Below are 17,154 nucleotides of genomic sequence, written 5' to 3'. Positions count from 1 at the left end.
GACAGGCTTTTCTGTTGGAGGCAGCAGTGTTGCTCACTGATGAAGCAGTGACATCATCACATACATGTGCTTGGACAGATGAACACGAACACTCACTCTTACTGCTTTTCCCCAGTGATCATGCATTTAATAACACTATATGTTTCCACATGTTTGAGAAGCATTTGGTGCATAAACTTGCTTATTGGGCTCGTTCCCACTGTGGGAGAATCACAGTTTCAACTACAGCGAGTAAAACACCACTGGGTCCAGTTTAGCCCATCATTTTGTGGTGCTGATTTCTGGGCCATAATTACCTCTTTCCCACTATGTGGTGCTGGTGCCCCTCACCCCCAACTGGTCATGGTGCCGGCGGAGGGTTCTTCCTTCCCACTGTCGCCAAATGTCTGATAGTTTGGGTTTTCTCTCTAGTTTTGTGGGGTCTTTATCTAACAATATAAAGAAAATTGAGGCGACTGTTGTCGTTGTTTGGTGCAATATAAATACTGTCAAACTGAACAGGACTCCACATTATCAGAAAAAGTGTGATGACCTGCACAAACGGTTTTCTCCACGGTTTGCAGAAATGTTCATGGTAGCTGACACACCAAACACTCAAAGTAATGTTTTTGTGTATTTCCAAAAAGTATTGGAACATCCAAACAACTACGAATAAGCTACAATGAACTAACAATGACAAAATGCATATAATGTGCAGCCAGGTGCATCTTGGGATATTAAAGGGGGCTGATTGTGGTTCACATGGTTCACAGCTGAAAGTAATCCTCGTCCTATGCTGACCTCGGTGCAGCTCCTCAGTTCATCCTCTGTCTGAAACCGTCTGTTTCAGCTGCAGCTCCAGGCAGCTTTCTTCTGCTTAGCTGCCTCAGACAGATGAGGGGAACATAATTATCCACTCTGAGAAAAACACTCTGAAAGTGGGTGTTCGGAGCATCCCGAGCGTTTTGCACAGACTTATCTCATTATGTGAAACTGGCTTTGTTTAATGGTAAATGGCCTGTATTTATATAGCGCTTTACTAGTCCCTAAGGACCCCAAAGCGCTTTACATATCCAGTCATCCACCCATTCACACACTGGTGATGGCAAGCTACATTGTAGCCACAGCCACCCTGGGGCGCACTGACAGAGGTGAGGCTGCCGGACACTGGCGCCACCGGGCCCTCTGACCACCACCGTTGTATCCTTGAAGTGTCTTGCCCAAGGATACAACGACCGAGACTGTCCAAGCCGGGGCTCGAACTGGCAACTTTCCAATTACAAGGCGAACTCCCAACTCTTGAGCCACGATCGCCCATAACGATCGCCCATTAATATGAACATTCACCACTGGAAACATGAGAGTATGTGCAGCTGGCTAACTACTAGGGGTGGGGAAAAAATGGATACTGTGTAGTATGGTGATATTTTGTTTGCTAATAATGTATCGATACAGGGACAGCAGAAATCGATATTTTGTTACAAAAAAGTTTTTGCTCTGACTTCAGAGCATGTTGATCCTTTTTCTGAGCAAGAATCCTGACATTCCTTCACTGTCCAAATGTGTTTAACTTGTTTTTGGCAGCAATAAACATGACAGTTTACTTATTTTAATTTAAGACATGTTTTATTTTAATTAAGTTTAAACCTTTTTTATTTAATGTAAAATTATATTTTGTTTTAATTTACTTTTAAATTCTTCAGTTGCTGAAGGGGCTGCATAGTTTTCATAAACTGCATAGTTCAGAATAGCTATAATTGTACCAGATGGTTGATTCAGTTAAGTTGGACTAGACTGTAATACAAACCGTTCAGTTTGTCACCAATATAACTGAAATGAGAGAAAGACTGAGTGTGAGACTTTGTTATTAGATAAAATTAATATTGATAAAGTTTACCTTTATGTACAGAATCTGAATATCGCAAAATATTTTTAAAAATATCGTATCGTGGGATTTATGGTGATTCCCACCTCTACTAACTACACACTGGACCCAGCCCTAATTACAATTGTTGAAGCTCTTCCTGCCTCCTTTCATGCTTTTCTCTTCAGATTATGTGCAGACGGGTCCGTATAACAAGTCATACACAGAAACCCAGCTGCAGGCGGGCGGAGGCTTCATCCTACCAAACTTCAATGAAGAACAGGTAAGTAATGAAAACACTAGCATGTGCCTGTGATCGCACAGATATGTTTATGTTACACATATCTGCTCCAGGCTGTATTCACCAAAGCAATATTAGTGGCTGGTCATGTGCCCTTTGTCTTCTCCGTGGTAACAAACATCACCTAAAGTCTGAAGCAGTGCAGTAAATGAGTGTGTGTTTGATTGCCTTTTCAGTGTAAGGCAGCTTACCAGAGCCTGCTCATCGCGGACCAGCACTGCCGTACCAGGAAGTACCTGCTGTGTTTAGCCAGCGGCGTGCCGTGTGTGTCGCACATATGGGTGAGAGACTGCTGCAAAGAAAACAAACTGCTCAACTACAGGAACTACCTGCTGCCTGCCGGCGTGGGGCTGGACGATGCCATAGTGGAGTGGTGAGAGGCTGCTTTATGTTTGGGATTTATTTATCGGTACGGTGCAAAAATAAAAGGTTCCATATGAAATGTAGCACATCTGCTGCACATCACATCCAAAGATTTGTTTTTATTGGGGGAACATGAAAGTCAACAAACAACCAAATGGTAAATGGACTGGTTCTTATATAGCGCTTTGTCTACTCTTCTGAGCACTTTACACAACTTGTGCATTCACCCATTCACACACATCTTCTAAGTGCTTTCTAACTAACATTCACACATGCATCAGAGAGCAATTTGGGGTTAGTATTGTGCCCAAGGATATTTGGCATTCAGACTAGGGGAAGCCAGGAATCGAACCACCAACCTTCTGATCAGTAGATGACCTGCTCTCCCGCCTGAGCTACAGCCACCCCAAACAACACGAGTGTGGGCACCAAATGCTGTAAGTTTACTGATGAAGCCAGCAGTGCAGTTTGCATTCAGACTTGGTCCAAATGAACACCAGCGTAGAAGTCAAACGACCATCTTCTTTTGAAAAATCTTTATTGGAATTGACACTCAAAGGCAAAATCAAGCTCCACCCACCTCGTCATTTGACCTGTTTGTATAATAAATGAAACGGATCACATGGCTGATCCCTGCTCTTCTAATAAACGTCTTTCCTTGTGAGTAAAGTGGCAGATTTCAGCTCATTAGGGGGGAAAACTCTCATCTGCTACAATGTAACAGGTGGATGTTACTTCAGAATGGAAACCAGTGTGAAAACATGCTGATAAAATCCTGGTTTCTCCTACTGTTCCTCGTCCTCACGAGGTCAGAGGTGTAAGAATCCCAGCTGATTCAGTGATGTCAGTCTTAAGTGATGTCATCTGCTGTGACTTTGTTTTATGATGGTACTTTGGTAAAGTGTTCTTGTTTATAAGTCACAGTTTGTTCTCTCTGATCTTTTCTGTTTGTCTCTCAGGCATCCTCGCTGCAGCCCCTTCAAAGGCCTGCGGGCTCTTCTGGTGTTTGAGAAGCCGGTGGAACTCTGGGCCCAGCTGATTACCATGGGTGGAGGCTCCTCCATCCGGCAGCTCCAAGCAGACAAAGACAACTCTGGTACAGGATCCACACAGTGATGTCCAAACAATGCACCCTGTCTCGCTGCTGTGCTGAAACTAATCCATTCACTTTCCTGCTCCATCCTTAGACATTCCTGCTGGCAAGTATGACCTCGTGGTGACAGACCATGCCTGTCCGCCGCTGCTCGAGAAAAGCGCAACATCACAGGAAATCCCGCTGGTGTCTCCGGAGTGGCTCATCCAGAGTCTCATCTGCGGGGAGCGCCTGGCTTTCGATTGCAAGCCTCAGTTTTGCCACGACTATTCCTCGTCCTCCTCGTCCTCATAATCTGACCCCACGTGCAAAATGCCTTTGACCAAGCTAAATGTTGAGCGTTAGTTCTGTTGCATGCTTCTGCTGTATATAACTTGATCCTGTCCGTTTTTATGAGATAATAAATTGTGACCCTTGTTTCATTTTAATGCATTGATGTTTATTTTCTCCACACAAAATGGTACACGCAACAAGCCGTTAATATTTACAGTTTATACAAGAGTCAAAGGGAGGATTCGCCCACGTTACATCCAGCAGTGCTTCTGTGAGCTCTGCCTCCATGATCCAGCGTAGTTCGATGACAGGCTGCACATTGAATCCATGTCTGTGCTTTAGGCCAAGCTAAACATACAGATTGACAGCTGCCAGTGTAGGATGCTAATCTGTCAATTAGAATAGATGCATAGCAAAGTGTCGCCATGGCTACACGCATTTACAGAGATCAGATATATGATACATATGGTATGTGGTCATTTCAAATCCAGAAACCAGGTGATGTCACAATCTCATCTTTTACATCAATTCTACAGTTTTATCAAACAAAGATCAGACTGTTCTCCACGATCTCATCGACAAAGGGAACAAACTGACTTTTCCTTTGGTTGTTTGGGTCACACTGAACTACTTCCACTCAAGTTAAGACTTTCTCTTACATGTAAATGTCTTTTGATGCAGTGAGCTCTACAAAAAGAGCAACGTTCATTTTTCTTGCTTCTCATGTTAACTTCAGAGCAGTTTGATCATCTCTGCATGTAAAACAAACTCACTCAGTTCAGTATTACTACAGTGAAAGTGATCATTGTAATTTGGCTGTTCAAAGATTCGGTGAAGCCGGTGGGGAACACTGATGGGAGTCTCTTCTGCAGGTTAAATAACTTCCTGTGCGCTCTTCTTAAACACTGAAAAAAGCAGGAAGTATATATTTTAGATTAACCGTGGTACATGATGACCGTCTGTTGAATTTTCTGCACCTGGACATGTGCTATAGATGATGTCCTACCTGCCCAGTGTGCCTCCAGCTTGGGTGTAGTATTTGTTGTAGTCCAGTCGCAGCAACAGCTGAGCCAGATCAGAGTTTATCTGATGGTTCCTGACGCTCGACAGAATTTTGAACAGGAGGGATGACTGGCGTCTGAAACCCTGAAATTTGACAGAGTTGGCATTACAAAAATCTCTTTACAGTTTCAGACAGAGGGAAAAAAAAGGTGTGTGTTCGCTACCTTGACTAGCAGATCGAGCTGAGCGGTTCCCCTGTCATCCAGTGAAACCACAGTCTGACTGACCAGCGAGCAGAAGTTATGGCACAGCTCGAGGATCTCGTTGAGGCAGTGAAACACCTGAAGGTGAGAGTAGGTGAGCAGAGCGGCCTCAGGTAAGGAGGGTGAAATGTAGCAGCTGAGCATCATTTTTGTTTGGCGTCTCATACCGGCTTCAGGAGGATGAAGGACTGGGCCAGCAGGTTACTGAGGAAATGATCGTGGGCCAGTCGGATGCTCTCGAAGTCTCTGGTGGAGTTGATCTGCTGAAGCAGCTGAGAGAACTGAGACTCCAGCACATCCACCTGCAGTTTAAATAATTCAAACAGCACGTGACTCTTTTTTCCTTGAATTATTATTCCTATGATGGTTTTTAACATCGGCTTGAGTTGGAATGGAGACTGATTGCATCAGACTTGGAAATGTCATTTAATTTAGCCACCAGTCAATTTTTAAGTAGGATATGGGAGAACTGGTTAAATCTCAGACCCTGAGCTGGAAAGTCTTTGATGGCACCTAAAACCTCGTGCAAAGGTCATTAAATGATAATCTTGTGCGCTGGTAGTTTAAAATTCTCGGCTGCATTGTTACCTGCAAATAATACTGCAAGTTGTCGATCAAGAAGGCCATGTGGTTGCGTAGCCTCCACTTCACAGCGTCCGTCTGGCTCGACTTCAGGTGTTTCCTCTGCATCTGCAGAGCCCAGCAGTGCTGCAGCTGTGACTGCACCCGCCTCACGCTCAGCAGGTACCTGAACACAACATTGTACCTGACCACACACACGAGGAGAGGACGGTGACTGGATGCACTGGGACTAAACACATCAAAGCTGCAGTAAGGGGTGCAAACACGCACTTCTCCAGCACAGCGGGAGTGAAGAGGATGTGCAGCGGCCACTGGACCTTGTAGGTGAGACCGAGGGCTGCCCAGCCTGTGGGAGGAACCTCGCGAGGGGAAGTGTCTTGTGGAGGAGTGGCTCCTTCTCTGGGGAGTGACGCATCTGAGAAAGCAGGCACAGTAACCAACCATCAGCTCGAGATAACAGGTGTAAGTGCACCAGGTGAATACTGTCTGTAAGAGTGTGTGTGGGGGAGGGTTTAAAACCTGAAGTCTGCAGTTTATGGTGTGGCGAAGCACACATCTGACATGTAGCGTTTGATTTAAGTGCTTCATAAATAAATAAATACCTTTCAGACTTGTTTGTATGTAGATTAGTCCTGTTAACAGTCTCTTAACACCGACTCTGATATTTAAAATAAAATAAATGACTGTAATTGTTCCTTTTACATGCTTTTATACTGGAATGACTAACAGCTCTCTCTCAGCCTATATGAACTTACATTTAGGGATGACTGTGATGACACGTTGACGGTTTGAATGTAGGTATCTAAAAAGAACCTCTCCTATTTTAATCAAAGTTCTCCAAACTTCGTCTTCACACTGGCCTCAATCACAACAATAGGAATGTTGTATCTGAAATGCATCTGCAGGGCAGGATGCTGGTTTTCCCTTTGTGGGAGTGTTTTAGCCCCAAAAGCTGGGATATCGAACCTTCAGTGAAACAAGAACTTTGTACTTCTGTGTTTCATTCACTCTGTGATCCACGTTTCTGTTTATTCTGCTATGACTTCAAAAATAGGCCAAAATATAGACGTTGTCCTGTACACCATAACATCTGACATCTGATCAGTAAACACAGTAGCTGTGTAACAGTGTAAATTCTTTGTATTAACTCTAATGAAACACTGGACAGATGATGCAGCTGTAGACATACGGCTTTAACCTGATGACAAAGCATGAAGGCTTCATTTGGAAAAAACAGTTTAGGCCAGCAGAGGGCGCCACCCGCCACAGGCTGAGTGGGGCTCCTAAACAAAGGTTGCACTGTGACCCAGCGAGCCCACCTTTGCCGTCTTTGCCCTGGTAGTCCACGGTGAGGTGCAGCAGAGGCAGGAGGTTGTCATCGTCCAGCAGCACCTTATGAGCTGCCTGCTGGAAGGCTACGTTTACATCTGTGCAAAAGAAATCACATGATATGACGCTGCAAGAGCTTTGACCTTGAGTGCGCTTTTACCTTAATGCTGCTTTATGAACAGAGACACAGAACCTGCACACATTTCAAGTCATGTGTCTGTTTCTTGCAAATGTTTTGTTTCTTCTTTTTCTTTGGCATGCAGCCCGGCACGAATGACGTGAACACATCATGACAAACAGCTGCATACTGTGTTTAACTGTGTAACTTACCTGTGAACAAATAAGCAGAGAGGGGAAGCTGTTTGAGAATATTTACCGTGCTCGGTGACAGCCGTCGGAGGAGTCTTCAGCATGTGCTGCGCCAGGTCAATAAAAACCTGGTAGAGCTCTCCGCGACCCAGGAGGTAGAAGTCCTTAATGATCTGGGAACAAAGAAAACAAACATCAGCACGGTTCATTTCACGCTGATTTATGATGCAGAACCAAGGGCGATGAGGACAAACCTTGAGCTGCTCAAGCAGATCCGCCTCTTCCACCATTAGAGTCCAGAGGTGCTGCAAATCAGTAAGACAGCATGAGGGCTTTGTAAAAGCAGCTCGCTAGTTTTCCTTCTTTAATGCTAAAAATGATGCTGTCCCTGAGCTCACCTCTGCCACTGTGCTCCTTATGCGATCGATCAAATTCTCAAAATCCACCAGGCTGAAAAGCGTCTGCTGTTTGAGTCGATGCAGCTCAGCAGCAAACATGTCTTCCTGGTGTTTCAGAATAGAGCCTGAAAATACAAAGGAAACATGTTGGGTTGTTCCAGACACACAAAAAGAAGAGGTCCCACTCCAATAGGTTACAACAGAAGCTCCCAGTACCAGCTCTGGATGGGCTGTGGTTGTGGTTTTCAAACATCTGGACAGATTCTCCCACAAAGAGGATTTTCTCGGCCACTCGGATGGGGATGTAAGAAGGCAGCATCTCTGTGCGCAGGGAGAACTGCTGCAGAGATGGAGCCAGCATGTTCTCCTCCTCGATGAGCCTCTGCACAACAGCACACACCGACATTAAAAGACACTCGCAGTTCAGCGCTGGATGCACGTCCGTGCGCGCCACTCACCAGGTCCTGTAATTCTCGGAGCTGCTTCCCGCTCAAGCCTCCGAGTCCCAGGTCTTCTTCTTCCTCCTCTTGGTTGGCAGCAGCTCCTCCAGCACTGGGACCCTGCTTCACAAAAAACTCCTCGCTTTGGTCCAGCAGCAGCCCGTGCAGCATCCAAGCTGCCAGCTGCTTGTACATCACACCGTGGCACACGGCCAAAATCCTGCACATTCAAAAAAACAAAAGGATAGTTGATATCAGTTCAATGATAAGAAAGTATAAACATCCTACTGCTTCTATGGCACGTGCTGTCATGCAAGACAATGCACCGTATATGCACATCCACAAAACGTTATTTTAGAAACAGCAGCAATGGACAACTACACCACCTGCAGGTTTCTTCCTGTTAAAAGGGAGTTTTTCTTTCCCACTGTCGCCAAAGTGCTTGATCATAGGGGTCATATGATTGTCAGAGTTTCTCTACCTTACAGCAGCGGTCCCCAACCCCCGGGCCTCGGACCGGTACCGGTCCGTGAGTCGTTTGGTACTGGGCTGCAAGAGTTGAGGCTCAGGTGTGAAATGTATAGTTTTCAGGGTTTTTATCGGTTTTCAGCGTTATTTTGTTATCGTTTTTATCGTTAACTCGGTTTTCCTGGGTCTTTTCACGTGTGTTATGAATAAATTTTCTTTTTTTCGGTACCGGTACTAGTTTTATCTTGTTGTATTTATCCGCGACACCTTAAAGGCCGGTCCGTGAAAACATTGTCGGGCATAAACCGGTCCGTGGCGCAAAAAAGGTTGGGGACCGCTGCCTTACGGTATAAAGCACCTGAGGCGTTGGTGCTGTATAAATAAAACTAAATTTGACTGAGAAAGAGAGGAATATGCAGACAGCAGCCACGCCTTAAAGTGTAACATGTTTAGTGTACGTGAGGACATGATTCACAGAATCCTGCTAAACAAACCTGAAGCTGGTGATTGAGACCATAAAGTAACCAGTGAAGTGTTTATGATCCAAAGCACTTCTGCTTCAGCTTTCAGGAACTTGAATCTGTCTTTAACATCAGCTCTACTGTTGCACACACGAACCTTCAAAACGAACGATTATCAGAGGAAGTACTGAACTCACTGTGGAAAACCCTTCAAAGCGTGGCACCATAAAACAATCAACACCACAATAACAACTAGGCATTAAAAACAGTCCACAGGTTAATGAAGTTCACGTGCTTTGTTCTTTGTAGTTTGGAGCGGTGACAAACTCTCACATGAATAAGCAATCAAAACACGGGTCGAGGTCACGAGGAAAGAGCATCAATGAATTTGAATAGCTCGCTGGGATAGATGAGTTTATGTTTAGAAGGAAACACCCACACAGGGTTACTTACAGTCTCTGTGGCAGGATAACGTATGTATTATTACGCCAACGCTAAAGCTGTGATAAACATAGACTTACTTTTCCAAGGCCATGCGTACCGGAGGTAGCCCCCCACAGCTGTGCTTGTACACCGTCTCCAGGATCTGGCAGCCGTGGATCTAATTCAGCAGACACACGAGGTATTTACAACACGCCAGGCCCTGATGCATTACAGAGCATCTCACTGTACGGTGACCAAGCGCTCATCTGAAGGTCCATTTTCATGACGATAACAACACGTTTATCTATTCTATTATGGACCATACCATAGGAACATGCTGGTAGGCTACATTACTAAACAGAGAGAGAAGAGTATTCATTTCTTTGACTTTCAGCGAACAACAGATGCTGGAGAAGTGCTGCTGTCTCTCCTTTATTCAGTAATGATGTGTCTCTGCTTTACCTTCTGGGACTTTATCGTCTCGACCACCACCATCACAGATGGAAACAGCAACTGGAACTAAACAAACACAAACCAAGTCAGCATTAGATTTTAGTTAAGAATAAAATCTTCATGTGTTTTTTAGTCTTTACCTGATCAAGCTTGTAGTTAACATGGGATATCGTCAGATGTGGATCTCCGAGGAACTGAAACAAACAAGAGAGTGAAATGAGCCTCGTCTCACACGCGGTGCTGTTCTTGGCTCTTTCCTGACTTTACCTCCTGTTCGAGGTCCAGCAGGGCCTGTCTGTAGGGCTGCAGCATGGAGTCCAGCCCCGTGCAGAAAGCCCGCAGGTAAATCCCATGAAGCCCGGTCTGGCTGGGCTGGCTGCTGTGATGCTCCTGCACAGCAGGGACGTATTACTGAACAATGAGACTGTGTCTAAGACGCAGTCAAAAAGAAAAAAATCATCACGTATAAATGTTTTAGGACTCACTTGTGGATGAACATGTCCCGTGTGTTGTTCTATAAACTCTGTAAAGCGTATATAATCTGAGCCCAGTTTACAGAGTCTGTTGAGGACACTGGTCTCACTGGGGTGAAGGAAGGGCAGGTCCTGGGACACCTGAAGGTGACGTAAAAACAAGTTATGTGTGCCTAAGAAATGCAGAAAAGTTAGAATGATGGATTACACCAACGCGCCTCCTCCTCTGACTTCAGTCACTATTAACACTGTAAAATGCAACAGTTTCATCCAGACGAGGCTAAATCGGTAAATCGCTTCTCCTTTGTCCTTTAAATTACTTTATATGTAACATATATGGGGCGATCGTGGCTCAAGAGTTGGGAGTTCGCCTTGTAACCGGAAGGTTGCCGGTTCGAGCCCCGGCTCGGACAGTCTCGGTCGTTGTGTCCTTGGGCGAGACACTTCACCTACCGCCTACTGGTGTTGGCCAGAAGGGCCGATAGCGCGATATGGCAGCCTCGCTTCTGTCAGTCTGCCCCAGGGCAGCTGTGGCTACAACTGTAGCTGCCTCCACCAGTGTGTGTGAATGTGACAGTGAATGGGTGGATGACTGGGTGTGTAAAGTGCTTTGGGGTCCCTAGGCGGGACTAGTAAAAGCGCTATACAAATACAGGCCATTTACCATATGTTTGGCAGAAGTTCATGTTTGGACATGAACTTCTCTGCCATGAACTCCGCTGCCTCTCGAAATAAAGTTGAATCAGAATCAGAGAAACTTTATCTATTGCAGGGCGTTGTCATAGTAACAGACAACAAAGCAATCTTAAAAATAAAGTGTTGATAAAGAGATAAATATATAAACATTAAACATAAAATATAACACTGATACTTCATTTTATGTATGTCTCTTGCTAGTTGTGACGTGTGATGCATTTTCATGGTGTGTTTTACTGTTACCATCATTCCTGCTGCTCTGAGCTTGTAGTTCCCATGGGTTGCCTGCACATACATTATACATTCTCTGACCATATTTCAGATAAGTGTGCACTACCCCAACATTACATATGAACAATGACAAATAAGCAAAATCGATGTACTTCTTTTTAGCAGAACTGAGCCATGACATCATTACTTGCACTATTTTAACCATTTCACACGTCTGCAGTGAAAACGTTCAGTTGTTGTGACTCAGCACACTGTATGTGCACAGGTCTTACATGTGCAGTGAAGATGACATCATGACATAATCTGCAACTGGTGCATCGTTCCCGTTTCCTGAAGTGGCTGAAAGTGTTCACTACAGCGTTGCTAGTATTTGATTATTTACTGGATGCTGTGTTTTCGTAATGAGGGCAGCAGAATGCTGCACAGCCTGGCACCGTCACATCAGACCTGTGTGCAGTTTACATGATGTTTGCATGCATTCCCAATACAGTCAGGCACACATGCAGCCTGGCTGAACGCTGTGACTGGGGGCAGTTGCCTCCCTGTGTTACCCCTAATGATTATCTTTGAAACTTGTCTAATAAATGAATTATACACTGAATATTTCAGCCACAACTCACTACCTGGGTTTTTCTTATCAGAGACCCCAGGTACTCTGATAATATGGATCTATATATGAATCTCCAAAAGCTGATTCTGTTCATCTGGACGTTTTCAGTGGGAGAAACGTTTCATCATCATCCAGGTGACGTCTTCAGTCTCAGCTGACTGCAGGTTTCAATCTTATAAACAGTACATTTGCATAATGACTGAAACCAGCCCACTGAAGGAAACGCAGTTATCCTAATTGGGCTTTTATCAAGTCAGCAAAGATGCAGAGAAGAGAAGATCAGACACCAGCGAGGGAGGATAAGAAAGACAGACGCAACAACATCCCCTATGTAGCCGGTGCATCAGAGAAACTCAGGAGAGTTTTCTCCAAGCACGACATCCCAGATTACTTCAGACCCAGCAACACACTCAGACAGAAACTGCTTCACCCGAAAGACAAAACTCCTAAACATAAATTTAATAATGTAGTGTATGATGCCAGACCTCTACATTGGAGAGACCAAACAGCCACTTCATAAATGCATGGCACAACATTGAGGAGCCACCTCCACGGGACAAGACTCAGCTGTTCATCTGCATCTGAAGGTCAAAGGACACTCTTTCGAGGCCGCCAATGTTCATATTTTGGACAGAGAGGACAGATGGTTTGAAAGAGGAGTGAAAGAAGCCATCTATGTCCACTGTGAGCGACCATCTTTGAACAGAGGCGGGGTTTACGACACCAACTGTCTGCCATCTATAGTCCAGTTTTGAGATCTTTCCCAGACACCTTAACGCCCACTCACATCCTGGGCCAGCTGACCTCAGGAAATCACATGACAGGGTGGGGCCAGGTTTCACAATGAGCTCACCCAAAACCCTGGCTGATTGTGACCTTGGCTCGTGTGATTAGGTAGAGGATCACCAGGGGGTCCTTTGTCCCTCTCGGAGGAAACTCCCACAGGGCTTAAATCTGGGACTCTCCACCAGTTGACCTTAGAACTGAAGAAGCTTTTCTGATGAGAGGTGTAACGTCTTCAAACAACTTAAAGAAGTCCAGACGCTTTTCTTTTCAAGCTCCTTAGACTACGATGACCTGGATGACTGAGGACCTTCACAGACATTCAGCAGGTCCTCTTGAATATGTTTACACGCCAAAATGCATCGATTTGCAGTAATATGATTGGCTGATACTTGCGTAAACGAACAGGGGTACCTAATAAAGAGGCAGGTGAGTGACATTATTCTTGCAGTATTTAAACCTGCCAATTGTCTCGTTCAGTAACTATCCTAGCAAAAGTGTATATCCTTAATATGGTGCTACCAAAGCTAATAATTTAGCTCATGCATAATTAAATTGTAATACATTGCCAAGCTTTGACTTGTAACCACATGCATATTAGCTAACATCTGGGTGAAGTTATCGTATCAGAGAACTGCAGTGTTTCCGTGTTACCTGTAAACCGGTTCGTTTGTTCCATGTAAAAATCGTCCCCGGGTATCCGCTCAGCGCCAGTAAGAGCTCGTGAATCATGTCAATTAAACTTTAAGTGTCTGAAATTGAAAATGTAGCGGAGAGATTCCCATTCAGCCACCAAAACAAACCGCCGCCGTCGGAGCCGTCGCAGATTTGTTACGTAAGCGCGAAAAGCATCACGGGAAGAGTGCTGCCGGAGCATGAGACAGTACTCCTCGGTAGTGGAAGAGTCAGGCTTGCGATGTTATTTGTTTTTAAAATCGACAAAAGCTTTCAGCAACTTCAAGCGTGCTTCGTTTGGATTTCAATGAGCTCTGTGATATACACAAGCCAGCTCATGGGAATTGTAGTTTTTTTCCTGTGCACTAAGATATCGTCGCGAGTCTGGCGTCATCATTCGGTCATGTAACTAGCTGAAACGCATCGCAACGGAGAGCGCTTGGTATGTCGTAGTTACTGTATAAAATACTAACTTTATATTTCCTGTGCAAGCAACGGCAACCCCGTTACTCTCGTTTATGTCTCTGTTTTTGCTGTTAGCGTGTCTTCTGCTGTAGCTAATGTTATTCCACTAGCCGTTTGTCCTGACGTTAGTTCGTGGAGTCGGTTTGTTGGGTCCACTCTGGTATATTTACTATTTGACACAACAAACGTTAGGCTGCTTTCGGGCAAGTCAGCAGGAAAACACCAGCGGTTTAAAACTAGTAGGGCCACCGCCATTTTACGTCATCTTGTTGAGTTTAAGTGGCGTGATTCACGCTAGCACTGCTAACCGCTAACAATTAAATAAGCTGCTGCTAGTTTTCTGTTGTTCTTCTAACCGTAAAACCGTGTCTGAATGCAGGGATGGCGGGGGAGAGTGGCGGAGAGGACGTGGTTGCAGAGTACCTGGGCCAGAATCCGCAGCTGGCCCAATGGGTGGAAACATTCAGAAGCTACTGTGAAAGCAACAAGCAGTGGGTCGCTCGGAGAGAGTTCATCCTTAGGAACATGGAGGCTTTCCCGACAGTGAAGCCAGGAGTCACCAGCAGCAGCCTGGACAGGCTGCTCTCTTTGTCCATGGTCTGGGCTAATCACGTTTTCCTGGGCTGCAGGTAGGACACGCTGATGAAGCATAATGACAAAGCTGTGGATGCTCTCCGCTAAAATAAAGAGTTCATTGTTACCTTTTAAATCCCTCAGCTATCCACAGGCTATAATGGACAAGATCAAAGAGATGGGAGAAGGGATAAAAGTCCAAGATCCTCCTGTTCACAAAACAACAAAAGATGAATTCACGGCCAGAGGAAAGAGGAGCGCATCAGGTGGTAAGCAGTGCACATGTTTAACATTTCATCTTCACAGGTTAACTACCTGTTATTTAATGGGGTCCAGGTTTTTCTGCTGCTGCTTGGTAACGACAGAAAATCATAATTAATTGATTTCGGCTACTCATTAATGCAAGACACAATCATGCATTTGTTGCACTTAGAAGGCAGCTGTTAATGATCCTCCTGAAAGGTTGCCTTTTGTAACCTTGGTATAATATTTACTTCCTGTTGACCACAGGCTCCATCCATCCTCAGGGATCGAGCTGAGTTTTGGCCAAATTTGACCCCTGTAGAGAAATGGGGACACTCGATGTATAACACCAGACAAAACAAATGAATGCAGAAGAATATTTGTTTTATGCAGATTACCTAATCATTAGGAGCCCAAATTATAATTGAAATATAATGCAAATAATTGCAAAGCTGAGTGTTTGGCCTGCAGTCTCATACTTCTACCTTCTGTGGAATATTCAGGGTGATACATACATAGAAAACCAATGGTGACAGGTGACATTAACACACCTGTACAGGTGATGTCATCAAAAACAGCCGCAAAGATAATATTCTACAGCCATGTTGATTTGGCTGTAGTTGTGTATATTATTTAAAAGCCCTGTTAACAATGCTTAAATTATCGTGCATTGTGATTGCATTGGATTCAAATACTATTAGTGACTTCACGCTCTGAATTTCCACTGGAACATCGCCGCGGGTCAGATTCCCAACTCAGAAAGTCGGAGCAGCAGATCAAGCCTGACTCAACAATCCATGATGGCGGCTGTGAATGCAAACAGCAGTAAATCTGTAATACTTTAAATCTGGACTGTGACTGTTGTGTGTTTGTGGCCGCACACAGAGCAGGGAGCAGCATCTACCACAAACGGGCTGCAGGGTGTTTAAGTGCAAAAAACAAACACTGCTTGCTAATAATGCATAAACCTCGTCAAGCGTGCTAAGAAGCAAAAGAGATCCTGTCACACGGACGTGTGACCACGGACATGTATGAACACAGAGTAACATTTACATTAGTTTCATTCCCCATGATAACAGCTTATGGTTGGGATGTGACTTCAATATAAGAATAGATTTGACAGTTTTCTGTAGCTTGTTACAACAAATCCATTCACTGCTGTTCTCTGTTGCTGTGAGGTTTCAGTGTGTTTTCTCCACACCCACACCTGAGGCTCTGTTTCCTCATTAAATGCAGATCGCTGTGCACTGAACGTTTTCCTGCCTGCTGTGTCGTCTTTTGCAGAGCTTGAGGATGACAGCTGCGTGAAAAGAGCCAAGGCCGGGCCTAATGAGCTCGACAGCAGACCTGCGCTCAGGACGGCGGCGCGGCCTGCGAGTCAGAAGCTGGGACCACCTCCACAGGCTCCAGCAGAGCACCAGCCCTTCTTCAACCGCCTGTACAAGGCTGTGGCGTGGAAGCTGGTGTCGGCCGGGGGCTTTGGGCCCAACTTGGACCATTTTGAAATCCTTCGCAGCTGCGTGGAGTCGTGCAAGCAAACCCTGACGTGCGTGTTTGTGCCGCTTAAGGACATCACGGGCCTCCCCGCAGGACGCACACAGAAGGAAGGCCACGTGTGTGAAATTCGCTGTCAGACTGTTTTCATGGGCACAGGATACGGGCGCGACGAGGCCGCTGCCAGAGCCATGGCTTCCAAAGAAGCCCTTAAAGTATTTCAGGGGCGGAAAGTCACTGTAAAGATCTGTCGGCGGAGGTACAAAGGGAAAGACGTGGATGATCTGATGCTGTTGGACGAACAGCCCCGCAGTCAGGGCTTTCCTCCTGCTCTCAGCTACCCTTTTCAGGACGAGCAGCTGGAAGACGGTTCATCGTAGAAGCTTTGACTGGGCGGAGCTACTGAAGGCGTTCGCGCTTGTGTCGGGACCAGACTGTTATGCAGCTGACCATCGTAGCTAATCCCAGAGAATATTAGGTAACTTGGAGCATTAACTGTCATGGTGCATTTCACACAATACCTTCATTTCTAAATAATCTTACCTGGTACCTGATATTTTCAGCCATTATCTGAGTTGTAAAGACAGCAAACAGCGAACCAAAGTGTGTGGAGTGGGCGCCTGTGGCACTGGTTAAAAGCAGCCACCAATGAGCAAAACTGCAATATTACACCGTTTGTGACTGTAAGCAGTTTTGGCCAGTAGCTCGTCCCCACTTCCTGTGTCGCAGCTTTTTATCTGCTGATTTCATGACTGTAACACAGAAGTACATGAGGTGTTATTTGATTGGTAGGGATCGAGTTGTTGTTTTTTAGGTTCCAACTCACAAGCAAAGTGAGTCACACGGTCTCAACAATAACAGCTTCAATAACCTGTCAGGGTAACGATTCTCTTCTAAACATGATGTTCCT

The 17,154-nt window shown here is 45.2% G+C and overlaps 3 protein-coding genes across 7 annotated transcripts in view; 2 read left to right on the top strand and 1 right to left on the bottom strand.

Moving 5' to 3' along the window:
- tp53bp1 (tumor protein p53 binding protein, 1) overlaps window positions 1-4,028 on the top strand; it is a 22,029-nt gene extending 18,001 nt beyond the window's left edge. For all 5 annotated transcript variants that reach the window (XM_087842029.1, XM_087842020.1, XM_087842024.1 and 2 more), the window contains 4 exons: window positions 2,032-2,126; window positions 2,321-2,517; window positions 3,467-3,603; window positions 3,695-4,028. In XM_087842029.1, coding sequence (XP_087698155.1) covers window positions 2,032-2,126; window positions 2,321-2,517; window positions 3,467-3,603; window positions 3,695-3,894 — 629 coding nt within the window. In that variant the 3' untranslated portion in view covers window positions 3,895-4,028. The remainder of the gene's footprint in view (window positions 1-2,031; window positions 2,127-2,320; window positions 2,518-3,466; window positions 3,604-3,694) is intronic.
- On the bottom strand, window positions 4,015-14,297 carry tubgcp4 (tubulin gamma complex component 4). The gene is made up of 18 exons (XM_006804451.3): window positions 13,449-14,297; window positions 10,487-10,615; window positions 10,269-10,391; window positions 10,142-10,195; window positions 10,011-10,067; window positions 9,647-9,726; window positions 8,215-8,416; window positions 7,973-8,138; window positions 7,757-7,881; window positions 7,613-7,663; window positions 7,426-7,531; window positions 7,040-7,147; window positions 5,991-6,135; window positions 5,727-5,904; window positions 5,306-5,440; window positions 5,100-5,216; window positions 4,880-5,019; window positions 4,015-4,778 (listed from the first exon to the last, which is right to left on the bottom strand). Exons 1-18 carry the CDS (start codon window positions 13,524-13,526, stop codon window positions 4,772-4,774), a joined length of 2,001 nt encoding a protein of 666 aa, XP_006804514.1. The 5' UTR covers window positions 13,527-14,297; the 3' UTR covers window positions 4,015-4,771.
- Window positions 13,642-17,154, top strand: cdkn2aip (CDKN2A interacting protein). Its single transcript, XM_006804450.3, has 4 exons — window positions 13,642-13,911; window positions 14,314-14,563; window positions 14,652-14,776; window positions 16,035-17,154. The coding sequence occupies exons 2-4, from the start codon at window positions 14,316-14,318 to the stop codon at window positions 16,622-16,624; spliced, it is 963 nt and encodes a 320-aa protein (XP_006804513.2). The 5' UTR covers window positions 13,642-13,911; window positions 14,314-14,315; the 3' UTR covers window positions 16,625-17,154.

Source organism: Neolamprologus brichardi, chromosome 1, assembly GCF_056152115.1.
Source record: "Neolamprologus brichardi isolate AB-2024 chromosome 1, ASM5615211v1, whole genome shotgun sequence".
Classification (NCBI taxonomy): Eukaryota; Metazoa; Chordata; class Actinopteri; order Cichliformes; family Cichlidae; genus Neolamprologus; species Neolamprologus brichardi.
The sequence above is the reverse complement of the archived record's forward strand: the minus strand, read 5'-3'. Positions and strand labels throughout refer to the sequence as shown.

Coding starts and splice junctions, on each gene's coding strand:
- tubgcp4 (XM_006804451.3), bottom strand. CDS start 13,526: ATGATTCACGAGCTCTTACTGGCGCTGAGCGGATACCCGGGGACGATT. Junction 9,727..10,010: donor AGACGATAAAGTCCCAGAAG/GTAAAGCAGAGA, acceptor CTGCTGAATTAG/ATCCACGGCTGCCAGATCCT. Junction 5,020..5,099: donor AGCTCGATCTGCTAGTCAAG/GTAGCGAACACA, acceptor GTCAAATTTCAG/GGTTTCAGACGCCAGTCATC.
- cdkn2aip (XM_006804450.3), top strand. CDS start 14,316: ATGGCGGGGGAGAGTGGCGGAGAGGACGTGGTTGCAGAGTACCTGGGC. Junction 14,564..14,651: donor CACGTTTTCCTGGGCTGCAG/GTAGGACACGCT, acceptor TAAATCCCTCAG/CTATCCACAGGCTATAATGG. Junction 14,777..16,034: donor AAAGAGGAGCGCATCAGGTG/GTAAGCAGTGCA, acceptor CGTCTTTTGCAG/AGCTTGAGGATGACAGCTGC.